Source organism: Cyphomyrmex costatus, unplaced genomic scaffold (genome assembly GCF_001594065.2).
Source record: "Cyphomyrmex costatus isolate MS0001 unplaced genomic scaffold, Ccosl1.0 scaffold294, whole genome shotgun sequence".
Lineage (NCBI taxonomy): Eukaryota > Metazoa > Arthropoda > Insecta > Hymenoptera > Formicidae > Cyphomyrmex > Cyphomyrmex costatus.
In genome coordinates this window covers 92897-118718 of record NW_017277061.1, presented here as the reverse complement: position 1 = coordinate 118718, position 25822 = coordinate 92897, and the positions used below count along the sequence as shown (strand labels likewise).

General features: G+C 33.5%; 1 protein-coding gene across 1 annotated transcript in view; it reads right to left on the bottom strand.

Annotated features, from left to right (window-relative positions):
* Positions 1–25822, bottom strand: part of LOC108775276 (titin) — a 55663-nt gene that overhangs the window by 15180 nt on the left and 14661 nt on the right. The window contains exons 11-33 of the mRNA XM_018541586.1: positions 20583–20840; positions 20320–20463; positions 19950–20222; positions 19329–19874; positions 18766–19243; positions 18108–18688; positions 17081–17623; positions 16743–16997; positions 16504–16647; positions 15670–16071; positions 15062–15463; positions 14576–14798; positions 14307–14479; positions 13675–13814; positions 12546–13062; positions 12282–12425; positions 11912–12163; positions 9126–11827; positions 7096–8098; positions 6586–6984; positions 5976–6495; positions 5303–5474; positions 5001–5187 (exon numbers count right to left, since the gene is read on the bottom strand). Of these exons, the coding sequence (XP_018397088.1) occupies positions 5001–5187; positions 5303–5474; positions 5976–6495; positions 6586–6984; positions 7096–8098; positions 9126–11827; positions 11912–12163; positions 12282–12425; positions 12546–13062; positions 13675–13814; positions 14307–14479; positions 14576–14798; positions 15062–15463; positions 15670–16071; positions 16504–16647; positions 16743–16997; positions 17081–17623; positions 18108–18688; positions 18766–19243; positions 19329–19874; positions 19950–20222; positions 20320–20463; positions 20583–20840 (10458 nt within the window). The remainder of the gene's footprint in view (positions 1–5000; positions 5188–5302; positions 5475–5975; positions 6496–6585; positions 6985–7095; positions 8099–9125; positions 11828–11911; positions 12164–12281; positions 12426–12545; positions 13063–13674; positions 13815–14306; positions 14480–14575; positions 14799–15061; positions 15464–15669; positions 16072–16503; positions 16648–16742; positions 16998–17080; positions 17624–18107; positions 18689–18765; positions 19244–19328; positions 19875–19949; positions 20223–20319; positions 20464–20582; positions 20841–25822) is intronic.

Below are 25822 nucleotides of genomic sequence, written 5' to 3'. Positions count from 1 at the left end.
TATTGACTTCCTTCTTCTTGTATTTTCTTTAATTTTTTATAATTATCCCAATAAATTGTGAATTAAACTGTAATATAAAATAGATATTAATTACAAATCCATAAATATCGATTTTTATTAAAAAAATGGATGTTCCAGCATTATGCAAAGTAATTTCCAACATAAAATACTTAAAAATATGTATACCAAGTAAGACCATTTTGCATTTGAAAACCATTTAAAATTCCCATTTATCTATTTTATATTTAAAATGGATTAAAAGAATCTATTTTACATTTTGTATTTTAAATACTCTTTTTAAAAGTATCTTATATTTGGTATTTTAAATGGAATTCGAAAGGCATTTTACCCAATTGATGCGTGATATGTTTAATGGTATTTTTGTTGTTGAAATACGTAACTGTGCAAGTAAATTATAATCTATAAAGTACTAATGAAGATTTTATCTGTTTAAGACTTATTCTGCTACAGACAGAGAATACGATAGGCTATTTCGATTGAGATACGGGGTAACTCAGCCTCTTCGCTTTACGATACTTGGATAGACCTGAATTCCTGCGGAGCGCTGGCGTCTATCCTTTTGTTGTTTACGCTCTGTCTCGTTCTATCAAGACGGCGGAGAGGTGGAAGCGTTTACCCTGGATCTACAATAGAGTTTTAAATCTTAAGACATAAAAAATGGACGAATTATAATCGATTATTCTCCTCGAATTTGATTGTAATTAGTTAAAATTTTTTATTACTTAAGGCTTAAAACACCTATTGTATATCCGGGATTAGGCTCCGATTTAGACAGGCCGAGATTTGGACAGGCCTATAAATAGTCCATCCCACTTCACCCCCTCTTTAGGAGCGTTTCCCTTCGACTTTCGACGCGAAGCAAGATTCACTCTCTCTGAAAAATCGTTAAGCTTAGCAAGGAGGGAAAACTTCGCTTTGAATAACAAGTTGTTACTAAATTATAAATTTTTACTTTAAAAACAGTCTTGACTTTAAAAACAAACATTATATAAAAAAATAATGTTTTCAAAGAAAATTTTTGTTTTATATAGCAGAAGTTTTTTTTGTTGAAGATTATTTAGTTCAACGAATAACGAGCAACGGTTATAATGATTTCTTGTTGGAGATTACTTAAAATTAGGGATGTGCGATCTCCTTTAATTGTATCGATTTTTGAATCGATTTAGAATCGGATTGTTTGAAATCGATCTATTAAAGATCGATTCAATTAAAATTTTTTTGTGACATCTCACGAGAAGTGATAATGGAATAGATGATAATTTGATGATTTAAAAATTCAACAAAAGAATTTAAACATAAATCTGATTTGCCTCCGAGTAAAATAATTTTAATTTAAAATAAAAATTTAGGTTTAATTAATTAATCTATAATAATATTTTGTACTGTAGTTATGACATAAATGAATTACTAACATATAAGATTCGGTAAAATGTCGTATATAAATTCAATTTGATGACAACTGTCAGTGTCAATTGGTATAAATTAAAATTTAACTAGCATTTATTTATACATTTTGTCAGTAATATGTAATTGCTAGTTGTAACTACGGATATTATTAAACCCGATTAATATTTACCGGTAACTGTAAATGTAGACAGTGTAAGCACAATAATGATATTATAACTTTAAATTCTTTGGAACACGACATGAAACACTTATTTTCAATAAAATAATAGAGTTCTAAAAGAAAATATTAAGTATTTTTTATTATATATATTATAAACCATATTTGTTTAATAGTGCAACAAAAACACAATAAAAATTATTATATGAAAATATACGAAATATAATATAAATAAAATATACGAAATAAATAAATATAAGAAATGGTTTACCTTTGTGAACAGAAACATCAGAAATATCAGCACGCGCCGTTATGCCATTCAAAAATTATGACTATGACAACTAGGGTGTTCCAAAATTGACTGCCAGTACTGAAAATCTATAATTTATATCACGAGCACTATAGGTTTTCAGTACTGACAGTCAATTTTGGAACACACACCTAGTAAACGGACGGCGACTACAACTACAAGACAGGGCTGCTAACGGCATTAAGAAACATCACCTAAGTGTATCCAGATATTATTTTATCCTTTGTTCAACATTCAGTGAACAACAGAAATAAAATAATATATCAAAATATATCTTGAATTTTCGAATCCGCCCGCTTCGAAGAACGATCGATCTCTTATTAAATGAATCGATCTATCTTAAAATCGGATACTGACGAATCGATTAAAAAATCGATCCTTTTTTGCAAAAAGATCGATCTTTTAAAAGATCGGATCGAGATCGCACATCCCTACTTAAAAACATGACCTTGACAAGATATATCAAAGTTAAGACCATCGGGGGAGTGGACTATTCCATATTTATTGAAAAAAGTTCATTCGAAATTCTGTTAACCTAAAATTGTATATGTACATCTTCGTTAAAAATGAACGAAATTTAAATTTAGAAAAAGGACTTTAAGCTTTAAATCTTTACCTTTAAAAACTCACTATATTTTTTTAGTTTGTGTAAAATTAATAATTTTTATATATAATAAGTACGAGTTAAAAGAAAATAAAAAACTTTTTTCTCACTTTGTGTGCCCAAAAAAAAATTGCAAAATTTCTCGACAATCTATCATGAAAATTTGAACTTTCCCTTACAAAATTGTTGTTTTAAAAATGTTCCTATAATTTTTTGTTCTTGAATTAAATAAAAAGTAGCATTTTTACTTTGATTGCTCATAACTCCGTTAAAAATCATCGTATTACAATTACAAAACTAAATTCTTAAAGCTGAAACGTTTTTCTATTGAGTGATATATTATAAATGTCAATTAAAAAAAATAGAATATATAATATATGCATTTATGCTATGATATTATTCTTCTTGTAACTATTGCGTAATATCATATTTTTAGCTCTAATTTATAATTCTATCTTTAATAAAATAGGCAATTATGCCATTCGACAGTGCAAATATTAAAAATATGTGTCTTGAATTGTGGTACAACGATTTTTAACGAAGTTATAAGTAATAAAATCGGAATGTTCCTTTTTATTTAACTCGCCAATAATTCAGTAATAAAAAATAGTATAATACGAACATTTTAAAAAGACGAATTTTTTAGGGAAAACTAAAAACTTTCACATCAGACAGTCGGAAACTTTGTAATGAATATATTCTGTATATAATTTTAAGCTAACAAAATTTGAAACGAATTTTCCGAACAATCTATTATCTTGAATAAATATCTTAAATACAGATTAAAAGTTAAGTATAAATGTAAGAAATAAATAAATTGAGATTTAAGGGATGCTGGAACAGCCCAATATTATCGATAAAATTAGCGTTTTTTTTTACGTTTTCGTTCTTGTCTAATTTCTTCGTAGTAGTTCCGCAGAATAAAAATTCTTTCTCCATGATTTAAATATTCATGCTAATGTACTTGCCCTTTCACTTTTTCCAGTTTTGGACACAAAATACATCAAGGACAGGTACATTAGTCTGAATATTTTAATTGTGGAGAAGGAATTTTTATTGTTTAAAATTATTACGAAGAAATTAGACAGGAACGAAAACGTAAAAAAATGCTAGCTTTATCGGTAATACAGGTGGCTTCAACATTCCCTTTAACTTAAATGAACTTAAATAACACCTTTGATTATATAAGTTTGGACTGCCAGTAACCAACTTCATACTTGTTGCCAAATAGCAGCGCCATCAGTAACCAAGAACTAAAGCACAAACTGTAACAAACATTGAAGAGCGAATCGAATGTTTCTTTGAATGTCTACTTACTGTTTCGTAACAAATTGTAGTAGCACGCGCTACAAAAATAAGAAACAGTGTAAGAATGAAACTATAAGCTTTTTTTACATGAAAAATTAATGTACGTGAGAAATTAATGTAAAAATTTAGTTATATATTCTATTTACACATATACATATTATATATAATATTAAAACTATAAATATACCTATTATTAATAAACGAAATTGTAAAATAATACACGAAAATTGATAAGCCATATTAAACTTTAACGATTAATATCTCGCTTCGCGGGCAGAACGACACTTTTTTCTGTTACATTTGTTCGTTTCGTGCAAAAATACGGCTTTTAGAGTAAGATTTTACACAAAAAATTTAGAGATACAATTTGGTTAAGATAACTGATTTGAATTTTTGCGTGGATTGTAGTTAATCAAAAACCTTTACACTTGACAACACTTCTCGCTTGATTTTATTATAGAATATGTAGCCCACTGACAGTCCATACTTATATAGTCAAAGAGTAACACACTAATAAGCAATAAACTTATATTCTCGAGCACAACACTATATATATGATCTTGTCTACAAGGAAAAAAAACATTAATAAAAATAAGACAATATTAACGTTTTTCCGATGATTATATTTTTCATACCTGAATATAAGAGATACGATACCTTTGATCTAAGATGCTCTAATATTCTCGTCGATATTTCCAACCATGACGAAGAAGAAGGAGAAGCAGAAGAAGCTGTTGGATTTGAAATGGTTTTTGTGGCTTTGGAGTGCCAAAATGTGGAAAGCAGGAAAAAAGGAATCATTTATGTTCAAATAGTTTACAGTGTTCTTTGTATTAGAATGCATGTGTCGATATACTTGTATATAAAATGTACTGTGTTTCGGTTGCTCGATATTTTCCAATCTACGCTCGCCTTTCGTTATTGGAGGTTTACAACCGCTTTGTTTTTCATTTTCATATATGATAAATCTATATTGTAATCTATTCAAATTGTTACTGCGCGTGAATTTTTCGTACTTTTTAAGGAAGTTACAGAAAGTTGAAAATTAATTAAATATACAATTTTTATATTCATATTTTTTCTGCATATACAATCTCATTATTCTATAAAAATGTAGACACTTTATTTCATTGTGAGGCACGAAGAAGTCGTAGTTACGTATATTTGTATGTATGATAGAAACGAAAACTTACGTCTTGGTGAATTTTTCAATACACCGCGGTAATCGTCGCTTCGCTGTTTGACCGTTAGAGTCGTTTCTGTTTGTGCTTCGCCAACGGAGCTCCTTGCAATCACTTCCACTTTTCCATGATCGTACTGTCTGGTCTTTGGTATATCCAGATGATACATGCCATCGTATGTTAATTTATAGCGGGATCCCTGCGTGAAAAAGGGGACAAATTTAATATAATTACATTATAAATATATTTTTGCCAAAAATCATTTAATGTATCGAAATCATCTAATGTATTGGAAGGAATATTTTAAAACTTACGTTGACTATCGTATGTCCATTGATTATCCACATAACTCGAGGTCTTGGATGTCCAGTGACTCGACAACAGAATCTAGACCAGTCGCCTTCTTCAACGATTACCGGTTCTGGTTTGGTCACGAAAATAGGCGCCGAGCGTACTTTTTCTTGTTCACTTTCCTCTTCGGGTACACTGTAATAAGATGCGTTTGAAGTTTTAAATAATACATATTATTATTTCATATTAGCCTAATTTATATCGTGCACTTAATACAGATACTAACTGGTAACTTTCTATTGAGTTATCTTTAATTTCGACGATACATGTAAACATATACATGATATCTGTATTTAATTAATTATTTTCATGCTTAGTGTATCAAATAGTACATCAGTCTTTGAGTATATTGTTGAAATTAATATAATTTAGTAGAAAAAAAAGTTACTAGCTAGTTAATACGCGTGCAAGTGCTCGATGTAAAAGGGATCATTATCACGGTGATTTTTTAATATGGACAAATAAATACTTGGAAAAAACACTTTTTTTCTTTGGAAAATTTTTTTTCTCGAAACAATATCTCAAGATACATATAAAACGTAAATAAATTTTGTGCGCGTCTTATTAATTCTATCAGTCAAAGAAATTGTTTTTCTTATTATAGATACACAAATAAAGTGTAAAATAATATTTTACGTTTGCCATGCTGCTTCCATTTCTCTGATCTTTTCGATACTTTTCATGCCTTTTGGAAGTTGAGATTCATAGATAATTCCTGGTTTTCCCGCAGTTTTGATTATAGCTCTGGTCTCGTCCATTCCATAAAGGTTCGTAGCTCTGCATAAATACTCGCCACTGTCTTCTGGATAAACCCAACCAAAGTTCATCGCGACATAACCAAAATCATAAATAGGCGTAAATCGATTCTTATGAGGTAATGGTTTCCCGTTAAAGAACCATTCGACTTTCATATTTGGATCACCCACAGGTGCCAATTGACATTCAAACTTGGTACTATTCATTTCAATAAGATCGGTCTGATCTTGAATCTGCGTAACGAAACGAGGCGGCTGTTTTTTATCCGCGTCATATAGATCATCTTCAGTTAAATGAATTTCCGAAGTATATTTTTTAATTGTTGCTTCCATCTGCATCAAGGTCTCAGATTTTTTCATACCTTTTGGTACTTGATTTTGCAAAATAATACTTGGTAATTCTGTAAAAGAAATATTTATTTGATAAGTCCTATCTGATACAGCTAATCTAGCTTGAAAAATGAGAATTGGTAGAAGATTTTGTAACATACTCTTGCAAGATACAGCAGCTCGAGTGGTATCTTCTCCAAGGTTATTGATGGCTTTACAAACATATTCACCAGAATCCTCGGGATAAACATATAAGATGTCCATAGATACGAACCCTATATCGTAAACCGTTCTATATCTGTGCCCAGCAGGTATCAATTTGCCATTTCTGTACCACTCGATGCGTAGATTCGGATCCTCTTTGGGCTCCACACGGCATTCAAATCTGACTGGTTCACCCTCGTCGACGGTTGTCGATTGGATTTGCGTGATGAAATGAGGCGGTTGCTGTGGTGCTTCTTCCGCAGGAGCTTGAGAGACTGGTCCTCTCTCCAATTCTTTTAGTTTTTCACCGTCCATTCCCATTGGCAATTGAGAATCAAAATCTATCGTTTTCTTGGCTACGAGAAAAAAGAGGAATAAGAAATTATTTTTGTTTTATATTTTAATTATAATAGTTAAGATATAAAAGTGCATCTATTATATTTTTAGTATCAAAATATGCCACTTACATTTGCAAGTAATGGTAGCCTTGGTAGTAGCAGAACCCCATTTGTTGGTAGCTCTGCAGACATATTCGCCGCTATCTCGTGCATATGTGTACGACATATCCAATGATATAAATCCAAAATCATTAATTTGATGGATACGAGAACCAGTTGCAAGGGGCCGACCATTGTGGAACCAATCAATACGCATAGTAGGATCACCTACAGGCTCGACTCTACAATCGAAGTGACTCGGTCCAGCTTCTTCAACTTCGATATCTTTCAGTTCGACAATAAATTTCGGTGGATTCGGCATTTCTTCCTCCGCCAAGATTTCATCTTTTTTATATAGGGACTCTTCCAATTTCTGAATGCTTTCTGTACCGGTTTTAAAATTATTCGGTAATTGAGGCTCCAGGATAATACCTTGACGTCCGTGAACTTGAAGCTTGCATAATACTGTGGCTTCACCATGACGATTAGTAGCTTTACAAGTATATAAGCCGGAATCGCGTTGATAGCAATTTGCAACTTCTAGAATGACGAAACCGAAGTCATGAATCGTTTTGACTCTACTACCAGCGAGAAGAGGCTTGCCGTTATGGAACCATTCGACTCTCATGCTGGAATCGTTAATTGGCTGTAATCGGCATTCGAAGTGAGCAAGAGAATTTTCAGTCAAAGTTAAGTCAAATGGAGTCGTGATAAATTCTGGCGGTCTACCAGTATCATCCTCGGGACTGATCTGACCTGAAGCAGCTCCAAGACCTTCCAACTCTGCAATCTTATCAATTGTACTCTCCATACCTTTAGGTAACTGAGATTCTAAAATGATACTACGTTTGCCCGTACACTTCATCGTGCACGTTGTTACTGCTTCACCGTAGTTATTTGTTGCTCTACAACTATATTCGCCGGAGTCTTCAGGGTAGATGGGAGAAATTTCCAAAATGACGAAACCAAAATCGCAAAAAGTGCGAAAGCGAGATCCTGTTCGCAATGGTTTACCATTCCAAAACCATTCGACCTGTATTAAAAGAAACAATATAATGCCTAATAAAACATATATTTACATGCTTATGATATAGGACTAAAATTATTGTAAATTATTAATTTATAATACAATCAATAAAAAAATGCCATTAACGGTCGAGCTAGATCTTAGGTGCTAATTGTAATTCCGTGTGAATTTATATATTATGTACATATGTAGTCTTAAACCACGCGCCGAACAATTTTCCGGTCTTGAAACGCCACTCTACAAAACTACCGCAATAATATCACAAATTAAATTATTTAGATCCGGGTTCAACTCCCGGCCGAGGTAATATTTTTTGCAATATAAATTAATTATTTACAAATTTTAATTCATAGATTTTAATATGTCGTTCAACATTATTAAGACCCAAGATGCTATGAGCATCAAAATTGTTAAATTGCTAGATAATTTAACTCGTGATATTATTGCGATAGTTTCGTAGAATGGCATTTTAAAACCGAAAAATTGTTCGACGCGCGGTTTAAAAGACTACATACGTAATATATGTATAAATTCACACGGAATTATAATTAGACTTAAGATCCAGCTCGACCGTCAAAGGCATTTTCTTATTGGTCGTGTTTCTCACATGTACGGTCCTATAAGATTTAATATTTAAATATTTATGATAAGACTCAATAAGTATTCAACTACTAATATAATGAAATAAGGGCAATGAGCTAATTTTCATTAAAATCCTTAAATCAATCTAATATATTGCGAAGAATATCACGTAATGTTGGCGTTTCGTCCCGGCTTCCACTACTGGACTCATCAGTAAGGTATTGTAATGGAAGCCTACCTTAGACGCCTGTTTTAGTTATTAAATCGAGATTCTAATCAGGCGTCTAAGGTAGGCTTCCATTACAATACCTTACTGATGAGTCCAGTAGTGGAAGCCGGGACGAAACGCCAACATTACGTGATATTCTTCGCAATATATTAGATTGATTTAAGGATTTTAATGAAAATTAGCTCATTGCCCTTAATATTTAAATATTGTTTATTAAATTACCTTTAATTTTGGATCGTCCGTAGGAATTACTCGTGCCTCAAAATGCGCACTTTCTCCCTCTCGTAGATCATCAATGTTACTCAAAGGTACAGTGAACATAGGAGCTTTGCCTCGTTCTTCTACAATTTTTTCGTCCTTCGTACGAATCATTGAGTCTTCGAGATTTTGTATTTTTTCTAGACCGCCCTCCATACCCTTTGGAAGTTGCGATTCTAAAACAAGATTAGCTTTGGAGAAGCATTTGAGCGTTGCTCTCGTAAAATCTTCACCATATTTGTTGACGGCCCTGCATTCGTAAACTCCAGAATTCTCTTCGTAACAATAGAGTATGTCTAGGATAACAATACCAAAGTCATGGAAAGTGCGATATCGATGACCGTGAGGAAGTTTTTTGCTATTATAGTACCATTCGACTTTCAAATCGGGATCATTCACTGGAGTTAGCCTAGCTTCGAAGTGTGCGGACTGTCCTTCTACCAGTTTTGTTATGTCCACAATCTGCGTAATGAATTTCGGTGGTTCAGTGATAAAAGTCGTAGATGTAGTTGCTTGTTCTCCCGTATAACTTTCAAGTTCTCGAATTCTAGCAAGCGAATCCGGCTGCAGAGAATCTAAGTAAACTTCGCTTTTGCCAAAGCACTTGATCGTAGCTTTTGTATAATCTTCGCCGTATTTATTGCTAGCTTTGCAAACGTATTCTCCACTGTCGTGAGACATCACGCCGGCGATATCCATAACTACAAAGCCGAAATCAGAGACCATTTTAAAACGTGACGAATGCCGTAGAGGTTTTCCATTGTGGAACCATTCGACTTTCATATGAGGATCACCTACTGGGATCAGATTACACTCAAAGTGAGCTGATTGGCCATCCTTTAAACTTTCCAAAGATTGAATCTGCGTTGTAAATTTAGGTTTTTGTCCTTTGGACTTGTCGATACATTCTAATTGTACGCTAATTTCTGCTTTACCCCATTTGTTGGTGGCTCTACAAGTATAAGTACCCGAATCTTCTATTTTAGTACCGAGAATTTCGAAAACAACCATGCCAAAAGCATAAACGATTCTTGTACGGTGACTAGCTTCTAAAGATTTGCCATTGTAAAACCATTCAACTATCATAGTTTGATCACCAGTAGGGATGAGAGATGCTTCAAAGTGAGCAATCTCTCCTTCTAAGAGATTAGTTAGATTCTCGAATTGCGATGTAAACATTGGTGGTTGACCTTCTTCCTCTGCTAGAGGAACTCTTTCTTGCCGTTTTAAAGACTCCTCCAGATCTTGAATAGCTTCGAGACCTTCTTTTCCTTTAGGATGCTGCGACTTTTCTATGATATTTTCCTTCGTAGAACAATAAACCGTCGTTGAAGTGAAAGCTTCGCCTGCTTTGTTATAGGCTTTACAAGTGTAAATACCAGAGTCACGTTCATAAACGTCCGTTAAGTTCAAAGTGATGAATCCAAAATCGCTAGTCATTTTAAAGCGTGAACCATGTTCTAAAGGTTTTCCATTAAAGTACCACTCAATCTTTAAATTAGGATCATCCTTTGGCTCAACTTGTCCCTCTAGATGTAACGGTGCAGCTTCTCCCAATTTAAATTCAGGTCCGAGAGGCACCGTCCAGATCGGTTTAGAATATTCATGTTCAGGAGTTTCTTCTGGTTTCCTATATTTTGATAGATAAGCATCTTCGGCTTTTTTCACTTTCTCAAGTCCAACTTCTCCTTGTGGATGTTGCGTTTGAAAATAAATATTTTGTTTACTAGTACATTTTAAACTACCAGATGTCTGTGCACTTCCTATTGAATTTGTAGCTTTAACAGTAACCACTCCAGAATCTTCTTCATAAGCGTGAGTCAAGTCCAGAGCCACGTAACCAAAATCGTAAGTGCTTTTAAATCTCGCTCCAGTCGGCAAAGGTTTATTGTTCAAAAACCATTCAATCTTCATAGTCGGATCTTTCGACGGTTCTACATTGCATTCGAAGTGAGCGTTATCACCCTCGATGCATTCTACATTATTTAAATGAGTGATAAAAACTGGTTCTTTATAAATAGGTTCCGGTTGCTCAGTAGAGATTCTCTGAGGCTGTTCTAAAGTATCAATTTTCGGTAGAGCATCAGGATGCAAAGTATCTCCTAATAACCAATGACAATCGGCAATTTTCAAACTACAGGTTGATACAGCTTCTCCCAAAAGATTGGTTGCTTTGCATGTATAAATTGCGGAATCATCAGGTCTTAGCCCGTTGATCGATAGCGTTACTAAACCGAAATCAAATGTACTTCGAAGCCTTGTTCCAGTTTGGAGAGCTATACCGTTCTTGCACCATTCCACTCTCAAATTGGGATCCGCCCGCGGCTCCACCTGAGCTTCTAAATAAACACGTTGACCCTCTATTAATTTATCAAAGCTTTCAAGATGTTTGGTGAAAACTGGTGCTTGCTGCGGAGTTGTATCGACAAACATTTCTGGCACTTTATTCATTTCTGATTCTTTCAATTGAATCTTCTGCCACGCATCCGTTTGTATGCTGTCGAAATCGATAGCTGAACGCGCTTTTACTTTCAAAGAGATCGATGATATTGCCTCTCCTGCATTGTTAATCGCTTTGCAAGTATAGACTCCAGAATCTTCAGGGACAACTTTTAGAATGTCCAATGTTACATATCCGAAATCATGATTTACGTGGAAGCGTGAACCTAAATATCGATGCATAATGATGTTATTAAGGTTACTATGATACTAATAGTAATTTAATGCTAAAGAACTTATGACTGTCTTACCCATTTTTAATTCGACTCCGTTCATGTACCATTCGAATCTTAAACTGGCGTCGCCGACAGGAACGACTCTGCATTCGTATCTAGCCGTTTGTCCTTCCCAAAGTTCAATTGGTCCAGTTAGCAACTGCGTGAAAATCGGTTTATCAAAAACTTTTTCCGGCTCCTCGGGTCGTCCGGCTTCTTTAGCTTCCAACTGAGCGATTCTACGTTGCGCCTCTGGATGTTGAGTATCTAACTGTATGCTTGCCTTAGCTACATATATTAATATGAGAATAATTTATTAAATAATTATAATAATTGTCCTAAAGATTACTATCGTAAAAAAATCAATCTTGTTAGCTTAAATTAAATAGATAAAAAAATTATTTACTTTTAATTTTTATTGAAGCTGTGGTAACCGCTTCGCCCAACGGATTAGACGCGCGGCACATATAAACGCCTTCATCTTCGTCACGTACGTGAGCAATATCCAAAGATACATAGCCAAAATCATGCACTTTTGTGATTCGCGAACCTAAAGAAATTACATTAAAAATTAATTTTCCGTGAAAATTGTATTGTCGCAATATTATAGAATTATACTAGATAATATTGTATGTCTTAATATTAAACTTTTGTATCTAGCAATTCTTACTTGTCTCAAGAGGCACTTCGTTTCTAAACCATTCCACTTTAAGCATAGGATCACCCACGGGTATGAGTCTGCATTCAAAATGTGCAGTGTGACCCTCGATAATGTTATCGATATTTTGCAATGGTTGCGTGAAAACTGGTCGCTGTCGAGTTTGAGGCTCCGGAATCTCCGGTCTCTTCCATGGCTGTTGAGCTTCAAGCTCCCTAATTTTATCCATTCCCTCCGGCCGTTGAGAATCCAGAATAATGTTATCTCTTGAGATTACCTTAAGCTCGATAGATGATACGCATTGTCCCAATGTGTTAATCGCTTTTACGGAATATTGTCCTGCATCTTCGGGTACGGCATGACCAATGTCTAAAGCTACATACCCAAAATCAAAAGTTACATGGAAACGAGCTGCCGATGGCAATGGTTTACCATTGTGAAAGAATTCAATTCTTAGATTTGCGTCATGCAAAGGCTCTACTTGACACTCAAAATGAGCCGTTTGCCCCTCATATACTTCAGTTGTACCCTAAAAAAATTTTTCATATTAATTTTTTTTTATTCAATTTATATAACAAGTTGCTTCTTTTTTAAATTATTATTATCATTTAAAATTAACAATAAACCTCCCAGGTCTAGAATAAATTGAGCAATAATGGTTGTTAAATATATTTATAAATTTATTATAATGATAACATTAATATACGGTATGTTTCGACTTCACAGAGTCCTCATCAGCCGTAAAAAATCCCTTAACAGATGAAACTAATTTCCTCTTAAGACATCCAAAATTATTACGATTATACTATATGTCCTAACTGTGCAGATGGTTTACTAACGTGTTACCATCTGCACAGTTAGGACATATAGTATAATCGTAATAATTTTGGATGTCTTAAGAGGAAATTAGTTTCATCTGTTAAGGGGTTTTTTACGGTTGATGAGGACTCTGTGTCTGTGAAGTCGAAACGTACCGTATATTAATGTTATCATTATAATAAATTTATAGATATATTTAACAACCATTATTGCTCAATTTATTCTTGACCTGGGAGGTTTATTGTTAATTTTAATTTGTTAATTTATTTGAGCTGTTTGTAATGCAATTTTAATTATTATTATTTATATTATTATTATTTACCCTAAGCTCAGAGACAAATCTCGGTGGTATTACTGGTGGTTCCTCAATTTCTAAACGTGCAAGATGACCTTGAGACTCTAATTCTCGAATCTTTTCTAAACCATCCGGATGTTGGGTATCCAAAAGAATACTCCGCCGTGCTATGATAAAAAAGGGATTACCTATAATTATTTTGTTTAAAGAGAGAGAGGAAGAGAGAGAGAGTTCTTGCTTTCTTAAATAAAATAAATCTGATTTTACGATCAATCTTAATCCGAAGAGTTAGAACGATTCGATGTTTCTTGAGATATGTAATATGGTTAATGATTGTTTCAAAAAAAAAATACATGTATATAATATAATATTTTTATATCATTTGCAAGACAACTTGTTTAAATTTGCAAAAGTTTATAGACTTTAAAGAAAATTTTCTTTATAATAAGGTATTGCTACTATTTGTCTGACAAATGATTGTTTCCTTGTTCATAAATTTTATCGTTTCTAATGAACGTTTTATCAAGTTCTTCACCGATGAAAAATTAGATTTCGGATAGAGTGTGATTTTTGCTAACAGTTACGCAAAACAATTAGTATAGAACTAATATGTACGAATATATCGAATTAATCTGTAACATGATATTATAGATACTTACAGCTGACTTTGATAGTGCAAGTATTAACCGCTTCGCCAACTAGGTTGGTTGCTTTACACATATAAGTACCGGAATCTTCAGGATATGTATAAAGAATGTCAAGAGCGACATAGCCGAAATCATGTGTTGTACGGAAGCGATGACCAGTTTTAATTGCAACTCCATTAACAAACCTATGAAATTAAAGATAATTTAATCAAAGAATTATTCAACATCGTATTAAAGTCATCGTTATATTGTTTTGTGTGCATATTGAATGTTAAATGTACCATTCGATTTTTAAGTTTGGATCGTTAATTGGCTCCACACGACATTCTAAATGAGCGTGTTCGCCTTCCTTGAGATGATCCAAATTGTTCAACGGGGTCAAGAATACAGGTTTTTGATAAATAACCTCCTTTTCGATTTCTTCTTTAACTTCAACAGTTTCTAACTCTCGAATTTTTTGCAAACGTTGTGCATCCAATGTATCGAGATATAAGCCTTGTTTTGCTATTTAAATCAAAATAATTGATAATCATATGTTCACACTTTTAACGATTAAAAGCATTGTAAATAACAAATTATAAATTTTTATTCACACTTGTAAATTTGCAAAGTAAGCATATAAAAAATCATCTCGTTTTATCTCGTATTTTTTCGTTTGTTTCGAAAGTCCGCGAAAAAGGGACATTATTTAATGAATATACGGTGATTATACAAATATAGTTTATGAATATAGGTATTATATAATATAAATATAAAATATTACTTACAATCCACGCTGATCATGCAAGTAGTGATCGCTTCGCCTATAGTGTTTCTTGCTTTGCACATATAGGTACCAGAATCTTCAGGATAAGCATAAAGAATATCGAGAGCGACGTATCCAAAATCGTAGATTGTTTTAAATTTATGTCCTTGAGGAATGGGACGTCCATTTCTAAACCATTCGACTACCATCGTCGGATCATTCACAGGCGTCAATGTAGCTTCGAGATGAGCGTTTTTGCCTTCTGGAAGATGCTCAATATTTTTCAATGGTCTTCCGAAAGTGGGCTTCTCAGCGATGATCGTATCTTCTTCGATCACTCGTTTATATCTTGAATCATCTTCAAGATATTGTATTTTTTTCAATGCGCTCTCATGTTGCGTGTCATGAATGATTGATGCTCGAGCTAGAAAGAAATTTTCATTCAAGTCAATGTAAAGCGATATAAAAAGAAGAAAAAATTTAAATTGTTATGAAGAAAAAAGGAATAAAATATGTAATGTGTAAATTAAAGTTAACAATTAAAAGAATGTTACACACATACTGTACATACACAATAAAATCGACTAATCCGACCTACATTATCATGCAAATGTCCTGTGTATTACTCACACTTCACGTCAAGATTAATCGAGCTCTTCGCCGATCCCAATTTATTAGTGGCATGACAAGCATATGTGCCCGAATCCTCGGCATATACAGTCAATACATCCAACGATGCGAATCCAAAATCACAAGTAGTTCTATATCTGTGACCAGTGGATAATGGTTTGCCATTGTGAAACCATTCTACTTTCATATTAGGATCGGGGTAAGGTTCTATGCGACACTCATAATGTGCGCTTTGTCCCTCGACTAAATTGGTAGGTCCGTTTAGTTGTACCGTAAAAGATGGCTTATCTTTTACCATAATTTCCTCCTCCTCACGACGTTGATATTTTGTAGTATCCTCCAGGGCTTGAAGTTTCGATAAAGCACTCTCATGTTGTGATTCGAACTGCAATGCCGCCTTGGCTGCATTTTAGAAGAATTTTTAACATAGCGCATTGTACGAATCGTCAAAAGAAATCATACATATTGAATGTATTCCGTGAAACAACTAAAGTTTTTAATAGACTCGCAGTATACCGAGCAAAAGTATACAATACTTATTTGTAGATAGTAACAAATAAGTTTAACAATAATACAACAAGCTATTAAAGTAAGAAACAAATTTTTTAAGTAATATTAATAGTTATATAGCAAATCAGTATAAAATTTCAAACATCATTTCAGTTTAATAATATGATTAACGTAAATGTTAATAATGTTAATTAATATCCGGATAGTTTATCAAATTTACAAAAAATAAGTATTATCGATTATCATAAAATTAGTTTGCTGGTCGCAATATACGTTCGTAAATATATACCTGAATTATGCATTAAATTAACACGACATACTTACATTGAACTAACAATGTTGCTGAAGTAACTGCTTCTCCAAGTTCATTTGTAGCACGACACGTATAAGTACCTGAATCTTCGGGATTGACGTACTTCATATTTAAAGCGACATATCCAAAATCGTGCATGGTCGTCACTCGATTTGCTTTTGGCAAATTAAAAATAATGAAAATATATTTTTACAAGAGAATTCTGATATACTTTTATATTACATAAATTCTTACAAAAGATTAGGCTTACAGGCTGAAATAGGAATTCCATTACGTAGCCATTCTACTTTGAGTTTAGGATCTCCAACTGGAATAACACGTGCTTCGAAATGTGCTGCTTGATTTTCAGCAACACGAAGATCTTTTATCGGCATTGTAAATACAGGAGCTCGTGTAATAATTTCCTCGATTGTAGCTTTACGTTGATAACGACACATGTCCTCTAACGAGCGAAGACGTTGAAGAGTTTCTTCGCTCTGAGTCTCTGTGTAGATTGACTTTTTAGCTGTTAATAAAAAATAATAAAAATTAATATTATTGATATTCGACGAAATTGTCGAATAAATCTTAAAATGACGAAAATCTTACAGTGAACGATAGCGGTTGCAGAGGTGATGGCTTCACCAATAATATTTTTAGCTCTGCAAGTATATGTTCCAGAGTCTTCAGGGTACGCGTACATAATATCAAGAGCAACGAAACCAAAGTTGTTTGTTTCGATGAATCTCGAGCCTGCTTTTACTGGTTTATTATTATGGAACCATTCAATTTTCATTGTTACATCGGATACTGGAATTAATCTACATTCAAAATGTGCTCGCTGGCCCTCTTTTATTTCGACATTATTTAATGAAGTTGTAAAAATAGGCGCCTGAGTGGTAGTTTCTTCAATAACTTCTTGTCTACGATATTTAGATTTATCCTCAAGATAGTGAATTTGTTCAAGTCCAAGCTCATTTTGTGTATCCGTTAATATTTGTGCGCTCGAGTGACACGTTAAAGTACAGAGTACTTCGTCACTTCCTACGAGATTAATTGCACGACAAGTGTATGTTCCAGAATCCTCGGCAATCAAATCAATTACGTCCAATGCAACATAACCAAAATCATGAATTGGACGAAACCGGTGTCCTGCAAATTGATTTATTAAATATAATTTTATGGATACAAATTAAACATTTATATTTAAAACAAAAAAATATATATTATTCAACAAAAAACAGAACTATTTTCGAACACGCTCAAAATTGCGCAATATTCAGAACAGTCTATAATACAGATAAAAAAGCATTTTAAAGCTTGAAATCTCTATTTTCGGAATCGATATTTCAGTCGGATTAACTTTCACGGAGTTATACGGACGCAAATAAATATCCGTCAAATCACAAAAAATTTTGTACAAAGTTACAAATGTCTATAGCATGAGGTAAAAATCACATAAAAATGCTGTCTACAGCAATCGAAAGAGTGAATCTGTACCTTCAATTTGCTTTTTTATTGATCATTGTACGACTTTTTTCACCGAGTTATTCAACATTGAAGCAAAAGTATAATAGTGTAGATAATATGTTTTATTTGCGTATGTATTATTGTTGTAAAAGAGACAGTAAACTACCTATTGTAACTGGCCGACCATTCTTAAACCACTCGACTTTTAAATTCGGATCGGTTACCGGCTCCAATTTGCACTCGAAATGAGCATGTTGTCCTTCTCGAAGATTTTCTTGATTTTTTGGATTTGTAATAAATTTTGGCTTTACGGTGACCACTTCATCCACCAGTTCATGTCTTTTATATCGTGACGCATCCTCCAAGTACTGTATTCTTTCCAATCCTTCGGGATGTTGGGACTCTAGAAGTAAATCCTTCTTGGCGTGTACTCTTACAGAACACGAAGTAACTGCTTCGCCGAGCTGATTTCTAGCTTGACAGGTATATACACCAGAATCTTCAGGATAAACACCGAGAATATCTAGAGCCACATAATCAAATTCGTAAGATGGTCTGAATCGGTGACCAGTTTTGATCGGTCGACCATTAACGAACCAATCTACTTTCATAGTAACATCACCAATTGGTTGAAGGCGACACTCGAGATGAACATTGGTCAATTCTACCGTCTCAATATTGTGCAAAGGCCGAATGAACTGAGGTGCTTGCATCACCGTGACATCCTCGTGTTGAGTTTTGCGATATCTATATATGAATAAAATAAATAAGACAAATAATTGCGAAAAGATGTATGAATTACAAGGTGATATATAAAAGCAAACCTTAATGCATCTTCCAACATTTGTATCTGTTCAAGTGACTGTTCATTTTGTGTTTCAGTGTCGATGTCAGACTTTCCGATAATTCTGACACAAGCAGAAGTATGTGCGGTACCCAGATGATTAGTAGCTCTGACTGTATATTCACCAGAATCATAAACGGTAGTGTGTACTATATCGAGTGCAACAAATCCGAAATCGTAATAAGTTCTGAATCTAGAACCGACTGTGACTGGACGTCCGTTTTGGAACCATTCAACTCTCATTGTAGGATCACCCATCGGTTCCAAACGACACTCCAAGTGAATATTTTTTCCCTCGCTAACTGACTTAGGATCACTCAACGGCTGGATAAAAATTGGTTTTGATTTAGAGATCTCTTCGATATGATATTGCGGCTCAACAAACTTGAATTCTTCTAAACGTTGAGTTTTCTCGTACGTTCCGCGATGCATGCTGCTGGTATCTATGCTGGAACGCACTAAAACGAAGAATCAATTAGCTCATTAATTATTTATGTTTGCAAATTGCTCCAATGCTGCATAAATAAAATATTAAAATCTTACTCTCTACAGTCATAGTGGCAGATAAACGAGCTTCTCCACGGGAGTTTTTAGCCACAACGGTGTATGTACCAGCGTCTCCAGAACAAACTTGAAGAATATCAATGGAAACGTATCCAAAATCGTGATACGTTTGGATTCTATTAGCGGCAGTAATAGGTTTGCCGTTGTGGTACCATTCGATTTTCATACTCAGATCACTTTGTGGTTCGACGCGTGCCTCAAAATGTGCCCGTTGGCCTTCTACGATCTTATTGGTACCTTTAAGATTACCCAGAAATCGTGGTGCTTGTGTAATTTGCGTTTCTTCTTGAACCTGTCGTGAATATCTACTCGAATCTTCGAGAGATTGAATTTTTTGTAGACCATTAGGATGTTGGCTGTCATAAATAACATCATTCTTGCTGATTACACTTAATTGAGCGGTAGTGTGAGCCTCACCGGCTCTATTATAGGCTCGGCAAGTATACATGCCAACATCGTGTATCGTTACGTATTTGATAGTCAATGCCACGTAACCAAAATTGAAAAAAGTTGTAATCCGAGAACCTGATCTCGAAAATATTCCGTGAATATAAATATACGACATACACGTTTATGTAAAAAGAATTATGTATTACTCACTAGCTTCTACAGGTTGCCCATCTTTCAGCCACTCAACACGGAGGTCGGCATCACCGATTGGTTCGAGACGCGCCTCAAAATGAGCAAATCCGCCTTCTCGTATGCTGCTCTGATCCTTAATAGGTGATTTAAATTCCGGTGGGCTACTCGGTTCGAGCTGCTCTTGCACATACTTTTGGTGCATCGCCTGTTGATATGCTTCCAATTCCTCGGTAGCCTCTATGTATCTCAGTTGTTCGGGGATACCCAAGTCTGTTGTTACACTTGTTCGCGCTGTACAATAATTAAGATCAATATTCGAGAATATTAAGAAAAAAATTATTTAAGAAAAATTTGTTTGAAAATAATTATTCGCGTTACTAAGACTCACCAAAAACACGAAGAGTCGCGGAGCTGATGGCTTCTCCCAAGCGGTTCACAGCTCTGACGGTATAAGAACCTGCATCTTCAGCCCGTAAGTGCATTATATTGAGTGAGACGTATCCGAAGTTAAAGATGCTAATGATTCTTGAACCTAGCAGATAGTTAATATAGTTTTTCACAATAAAAATAAAAAGTAATAATAGTTTTTTACTATAAATTTTTAAACAATTAAAATTGTTTTTTTATACATATATGTATATTAATACTCACTTGCTGTAATTGGTTTTTCGTCCTTATACCACTCCACTTTCATGATAGGATCGCTAACAGGTGTCAACTGCGCCTCGAAATGAGCGTTACGACCTTCATGTAGCTCACCAAGATCCTGGAGTGGGCGGATAAAAACCGGCCGCTGTAAAGAGATCTCATCCACGCTCTCCTGTTTTTGATACTTGCTGTAATCCTCGAGCTGTTGAATGTATTGAAGGCTGTCGGGGTGTTGGCTTGCTTGTTCAATCGTGGCACGTGCTGAAAAGAAAGAAATAACTTATAAACCTTATAATAATAAAATCAATTAAGACTCTTTATAATTCAAAAACAAATTTAGAAGTCGGGCGCAGAAGACGTCGCACAATTAAAAACATCATTGATAAATGATAAAAACCATTTATTTGAATAACGCTCATTTATTATAATAATAACGCTCTTACATGTTTCGGCTAACATTTTAGCCCTCTTCAGAAAACAAACTAATTAATATAACTAATCAATACAATTTTTCAATCAACGGTGAGCTCCTTTATGTCGTAATATAATTAAGAAACAGAATAAATAACAGATAAAACTGAATGGATAAAAAAGAAAAAGAAAGAAAAACAGAAAAATTGAAAATATCAGAAATAATAAATTGTGAAAACTAATTTCCAAAGAACTAAGATTATAGTAAATTATTTCTAGAATAAAGAACTCAGCACTATTACAAAGTACCGCATCACAAATAATACTAATATTAATTAAAAACCGGTATGCTGGTCAGTCAATGTTAAAACAGAAAGTCAAATAATTAAATTTTGGTCAAAGGTATAGAATGAAAGAAAGCAGACAATCCACAAAAGCCAAAACGACTTATTATTGTGTGTGTATAGCATTGACCGATTTCGATATTAGTTTCATTGGAAATTTATTTTCACAATTTATTATTTTTGATATTTTCAATTTTTCTGTTCCTTTTCTTTTTCATATCCATTTAGTTTTGTTTGTTATTTATTCTGTTTCTTAATTATCACGACGTCGACCCAAGTAGCAAAATATCGTCAAAATGACGTCTTTTTTGAGTCAATAATATCACCAAAGTAACGTCATAAAAGACGTCAAAATCGAAATGATAATGACATGCATAAGTCACAGACCAATGACGTGATACTTATGACGTCAAAATGACGGCATATCTGTGATAAGAAATGTACGTATCCAGGAAACAAGTTGACAATATTTGCCATCATTTTGACGTTTAAGTGTATATACATATATGTATATGTGTTAGTGAAATTACCCAGCTTAATTCTCTCTTAGCTGGATAATTTTATTAATATTGTACACATAATATAAAAATATTGTAATAAATAGGACAATGGAAAAAATAATCCAATTTTAATCTAAGCGATGAAATTTTTATATATTTTTAAGATTTTTTGATGTGTGCTGAATTATTTGCAAATATTAATTTTATGTTGATAATCGCTAAAATGTCAAAATCGCATTCAAATTCTATTTAAATCCTATTTTAAACGTTAACCATATTTTAAATAAACGTTAATCCTATTTTAAATAAACATTATTTTAGAAACCTCTAAATATTGTTTTTTGCAGGTTTTTATATTTATATAATAATTTAAGTATGTGTTACAAAGTGCATTTTTAACAAAAAATGTTCTTATTTATTTATGATATTTTTGTTTAACGCTTGTGAAAAATTACATTGCATTTATATTTAACATCACAAAAACTGAATTTATCTGAAATTGCATCACATTTTTGTTAATTAGGATAGAAAATAAACTTACATCAAAGTGTGTGTGTGTATATGTATCATACTGTTAATACTTATATCACAGAAAATAAACTTATCAGAAATTGCGTCACATTTTAGTTAATTATAGAAAATAAACTTATATCAAAGTAAACATCCCAGGTAGCAAATATACGTTATTTTGACGTCAAATTTGGGTCATTTACTGACCATGACTGCCGTCACTAAATGACGTCTTAATGACGTACTAATGACGTACTAATGTCGCAAAATTATTGACGTCATTGCAAGGACGTCATTTTAACATCATGTTCCCAGATAACAAAATGCGCGCACAATGGTCTCACAGTGCATTCACGCGTGCAAAATTATCCGCACGCGTGAATGTCATGCGCATGACAGATCCTCATTGGGTGCCATATTGCTCGCACGCATGTGGACGCACACGAAAAAAAAAAAGTTACAGCAGTTCTTATTAATTAGATTTCTTTCTCCATCATTTGTGTCCTCTCCTTAAGTGCTGAACTGACTAATAATACCTAGGAAAAAACTTTTAAACCTGATAGGATTTGAACTCGTGACTTGATCCATGGTCCTGTTCTGAGTCGTTCACCTAACGTACTGCTCCACTGTTACCTTATTGACAGAGATGTTTCGAATTGTCTATATATACTTTTAATAAAAATATTTTGTCTACCCAAACAGATTATTTTGTTAAAATTACAAAAAAAACACTTATTTTGTAATGGCAACAAAATTTTACCTTGTTATTTACAAAAAGTAAGTAAGCAAATAAATTTGTACCGTCGCTAAATAAAAAAATTTACAATATTTTGTTCATTTAACAAAAAAATTGTATTTTGTTATTTTAACAAAATAATTTAATGATAATCAGCTATTTGTGTTTAATTATTTCTTTTTGGTTACTATTACTATATCTTTTTTCTTATTAAAAGGAAAATTAAGGAGAACCAAAATATGACGTCATTATAACGTCATTATGACGATGTCATAATGACGTTAGCCCGGATCCTCATACGGGCAACAGCGCTTTGACACCAAACGCTGATTGGTGAAAAACCGGTGGCGAGGGTAAAATTTACCCCCATAACCCGTTTTTCACCAATCAGTGTCCGGTGTCAAAGAGCTGTTGTCCGTATGAGGATCCGGGCTTATAATATCGGTTGGTCACTTTTTGGTCACTTGACGTCATTCGTACCAACATGACCAGAATTTGACGTCAAAATGACCTGTGTTTGCTACCTGGGATGTGTATACTATAGATTTTCAGTACTGACAATATATATCGCGTGCAATTGTATGAGCGCTATGAGTGGCTATAGTGGTCAATCCAACGACATATATACATAGACCGAGCATTCTGTTCTTAGCTTGAAACCGGAAGTTGGCAGTTTAACTAGACCCGTTGCATCTCTTTCTACCTTGAGAGAAAAAGAGAAGCGCTCTTGACAGTCGTAAGTGTAAATAAACTGGTCAGAAAGTGCGATCATAAACATATGAGATAAAATTATTTTATTTTGAAATAATGTTGAAAATATATCAAATTTATTCAAATAATTATTATACAAACCTAACCTAAATAACAATATGTTATCCAAAAGGTTCCTAAAAGATATCTTATTTCTGAATCTGATAACTTAGAGAAACTTCTTAAAGATCACATAAAGATAACTGAATTTTATCTAATGCGTCGTTTTTTGAGAACAGAAAGATGTCACAAAAATGATATTCAAAAGATTTCTTAAATTGGACATCTTTATGATTAACATATATATTCATATTTATGATGTCTTAAAGAAATCTGTTATATGTTAATATATAAATTTCTTTAAAAAGAGAGTTTACAGGTTATGTTTACAGGTTTGAATTAATTAATCTTGCCGTTCACTTCATCAGGGCGAGGAATGCACTGATACGTATCTATTAGCGATTTCGGCTGGGAAAATAAGTGTGCACTGGTGCATATTAAAACCGTTGTACACTGTTAATCTACCACCGCGGCAGTACACGGATATAACATATGCACGAACATGTACATTGTACACGGACTTAACATGCACCAGTGTACACTAGTGCATCCCACCCGAAATTGCTACAAGTATCACTGCACTCCTCGCCCTGATGAAGTGAATGGCAAGATTATGAATTCACAGAACGTTGGCGCGATAATCTACAAACCTTCTGGCATCTCTGAAACAGAATCTTTCCTAATAAGTAACATCAAATGAATTTCTCATAAAAGATATCATAATTATGTCTCGTTTCTGAACTGTCAAAAATCATACAACATATTGATATCTTTTATGAGAAAACAAACTAATATCATTTAGCATGACATCATAAAGATAACAATTTCAAGACATCTCTCAAATCGGATATCTTAAAGAGTTCTCTTGGTAGATTCTCTAATAAATGATTATTATGAGATATCGTTTAGACATTATTTTAAAGATAACTAAATGTTCTCTTGAAAAAGTTCTCTTAAAGTTTTCATTCTGACAAGCATGCTGTCTGGGAATTCTATTTATCTAATGATAGTAAAATTTATATTAATATAATCGAGTGATACATATTTATCTCAACCTAACCTAATCAATTAACTTAGGCATCATTTATATAACATTCTTCTAAATTTGCTCAGTGAACAACATTTTTTTCGTCATTTTCGTGTTCCTCTCTGGTATCAACGGAATCAACAATATAATATGAGAAAAGTTATGTGCTCTTGACAACACTAGTCGCAGAAAGTGTAGACCAACGGTACAAGAAGGTTGGTTGGAAAGAATATAATTGAATACCTTAAAAAAACCTTTTTTTAAAAAAAGAAAAAACATACGCCAAATGTATAAAAATATATTGAACTTCTTGATCAAAAACAGATATGAGATAAATATAATTGACCAAGTGTATTCTTCATTACGCCAATCACATAAGACAGACCGAAAATTACTATAATTGTCAACTGTATTATAGTGAAGAAAAAACTTGACGTGCCCGGGTCGCATTACCCAGCTAGCAAGGTCACGTGATAATGACGTGAATTTTTGGTACAAATAACGTCAATTATGACATAAAAGTAACGTTATTCTGACGTATATATCACGTGATTATGTCACATCTTATTGACGTTATTTTATTACGTCAGGGAGACGTAAATATGACTAAAAAGTACTATTAGTGTCACTACTAGTGCAATAATGCAGTAGTAAATTCGTATATACTTCGTGTAGAAATTGAAGTAAAATACCGGTCAGTTTTTCCTAATTACTGAAAAAAAAATTTTCTCTAAATTCGAGAATTAATTTTTTTTCATGATGCATCCCAAACGGTCACCCATCCGAAGTTGTACCACGACCTCGCATGCTTAACCTTGACAATCGTACGGGAACTGCTGTACTTCGATGACCCACGAATCTGTATGTCAATGTCTGTATAATTGTGATATATCTGTTCAATGGAA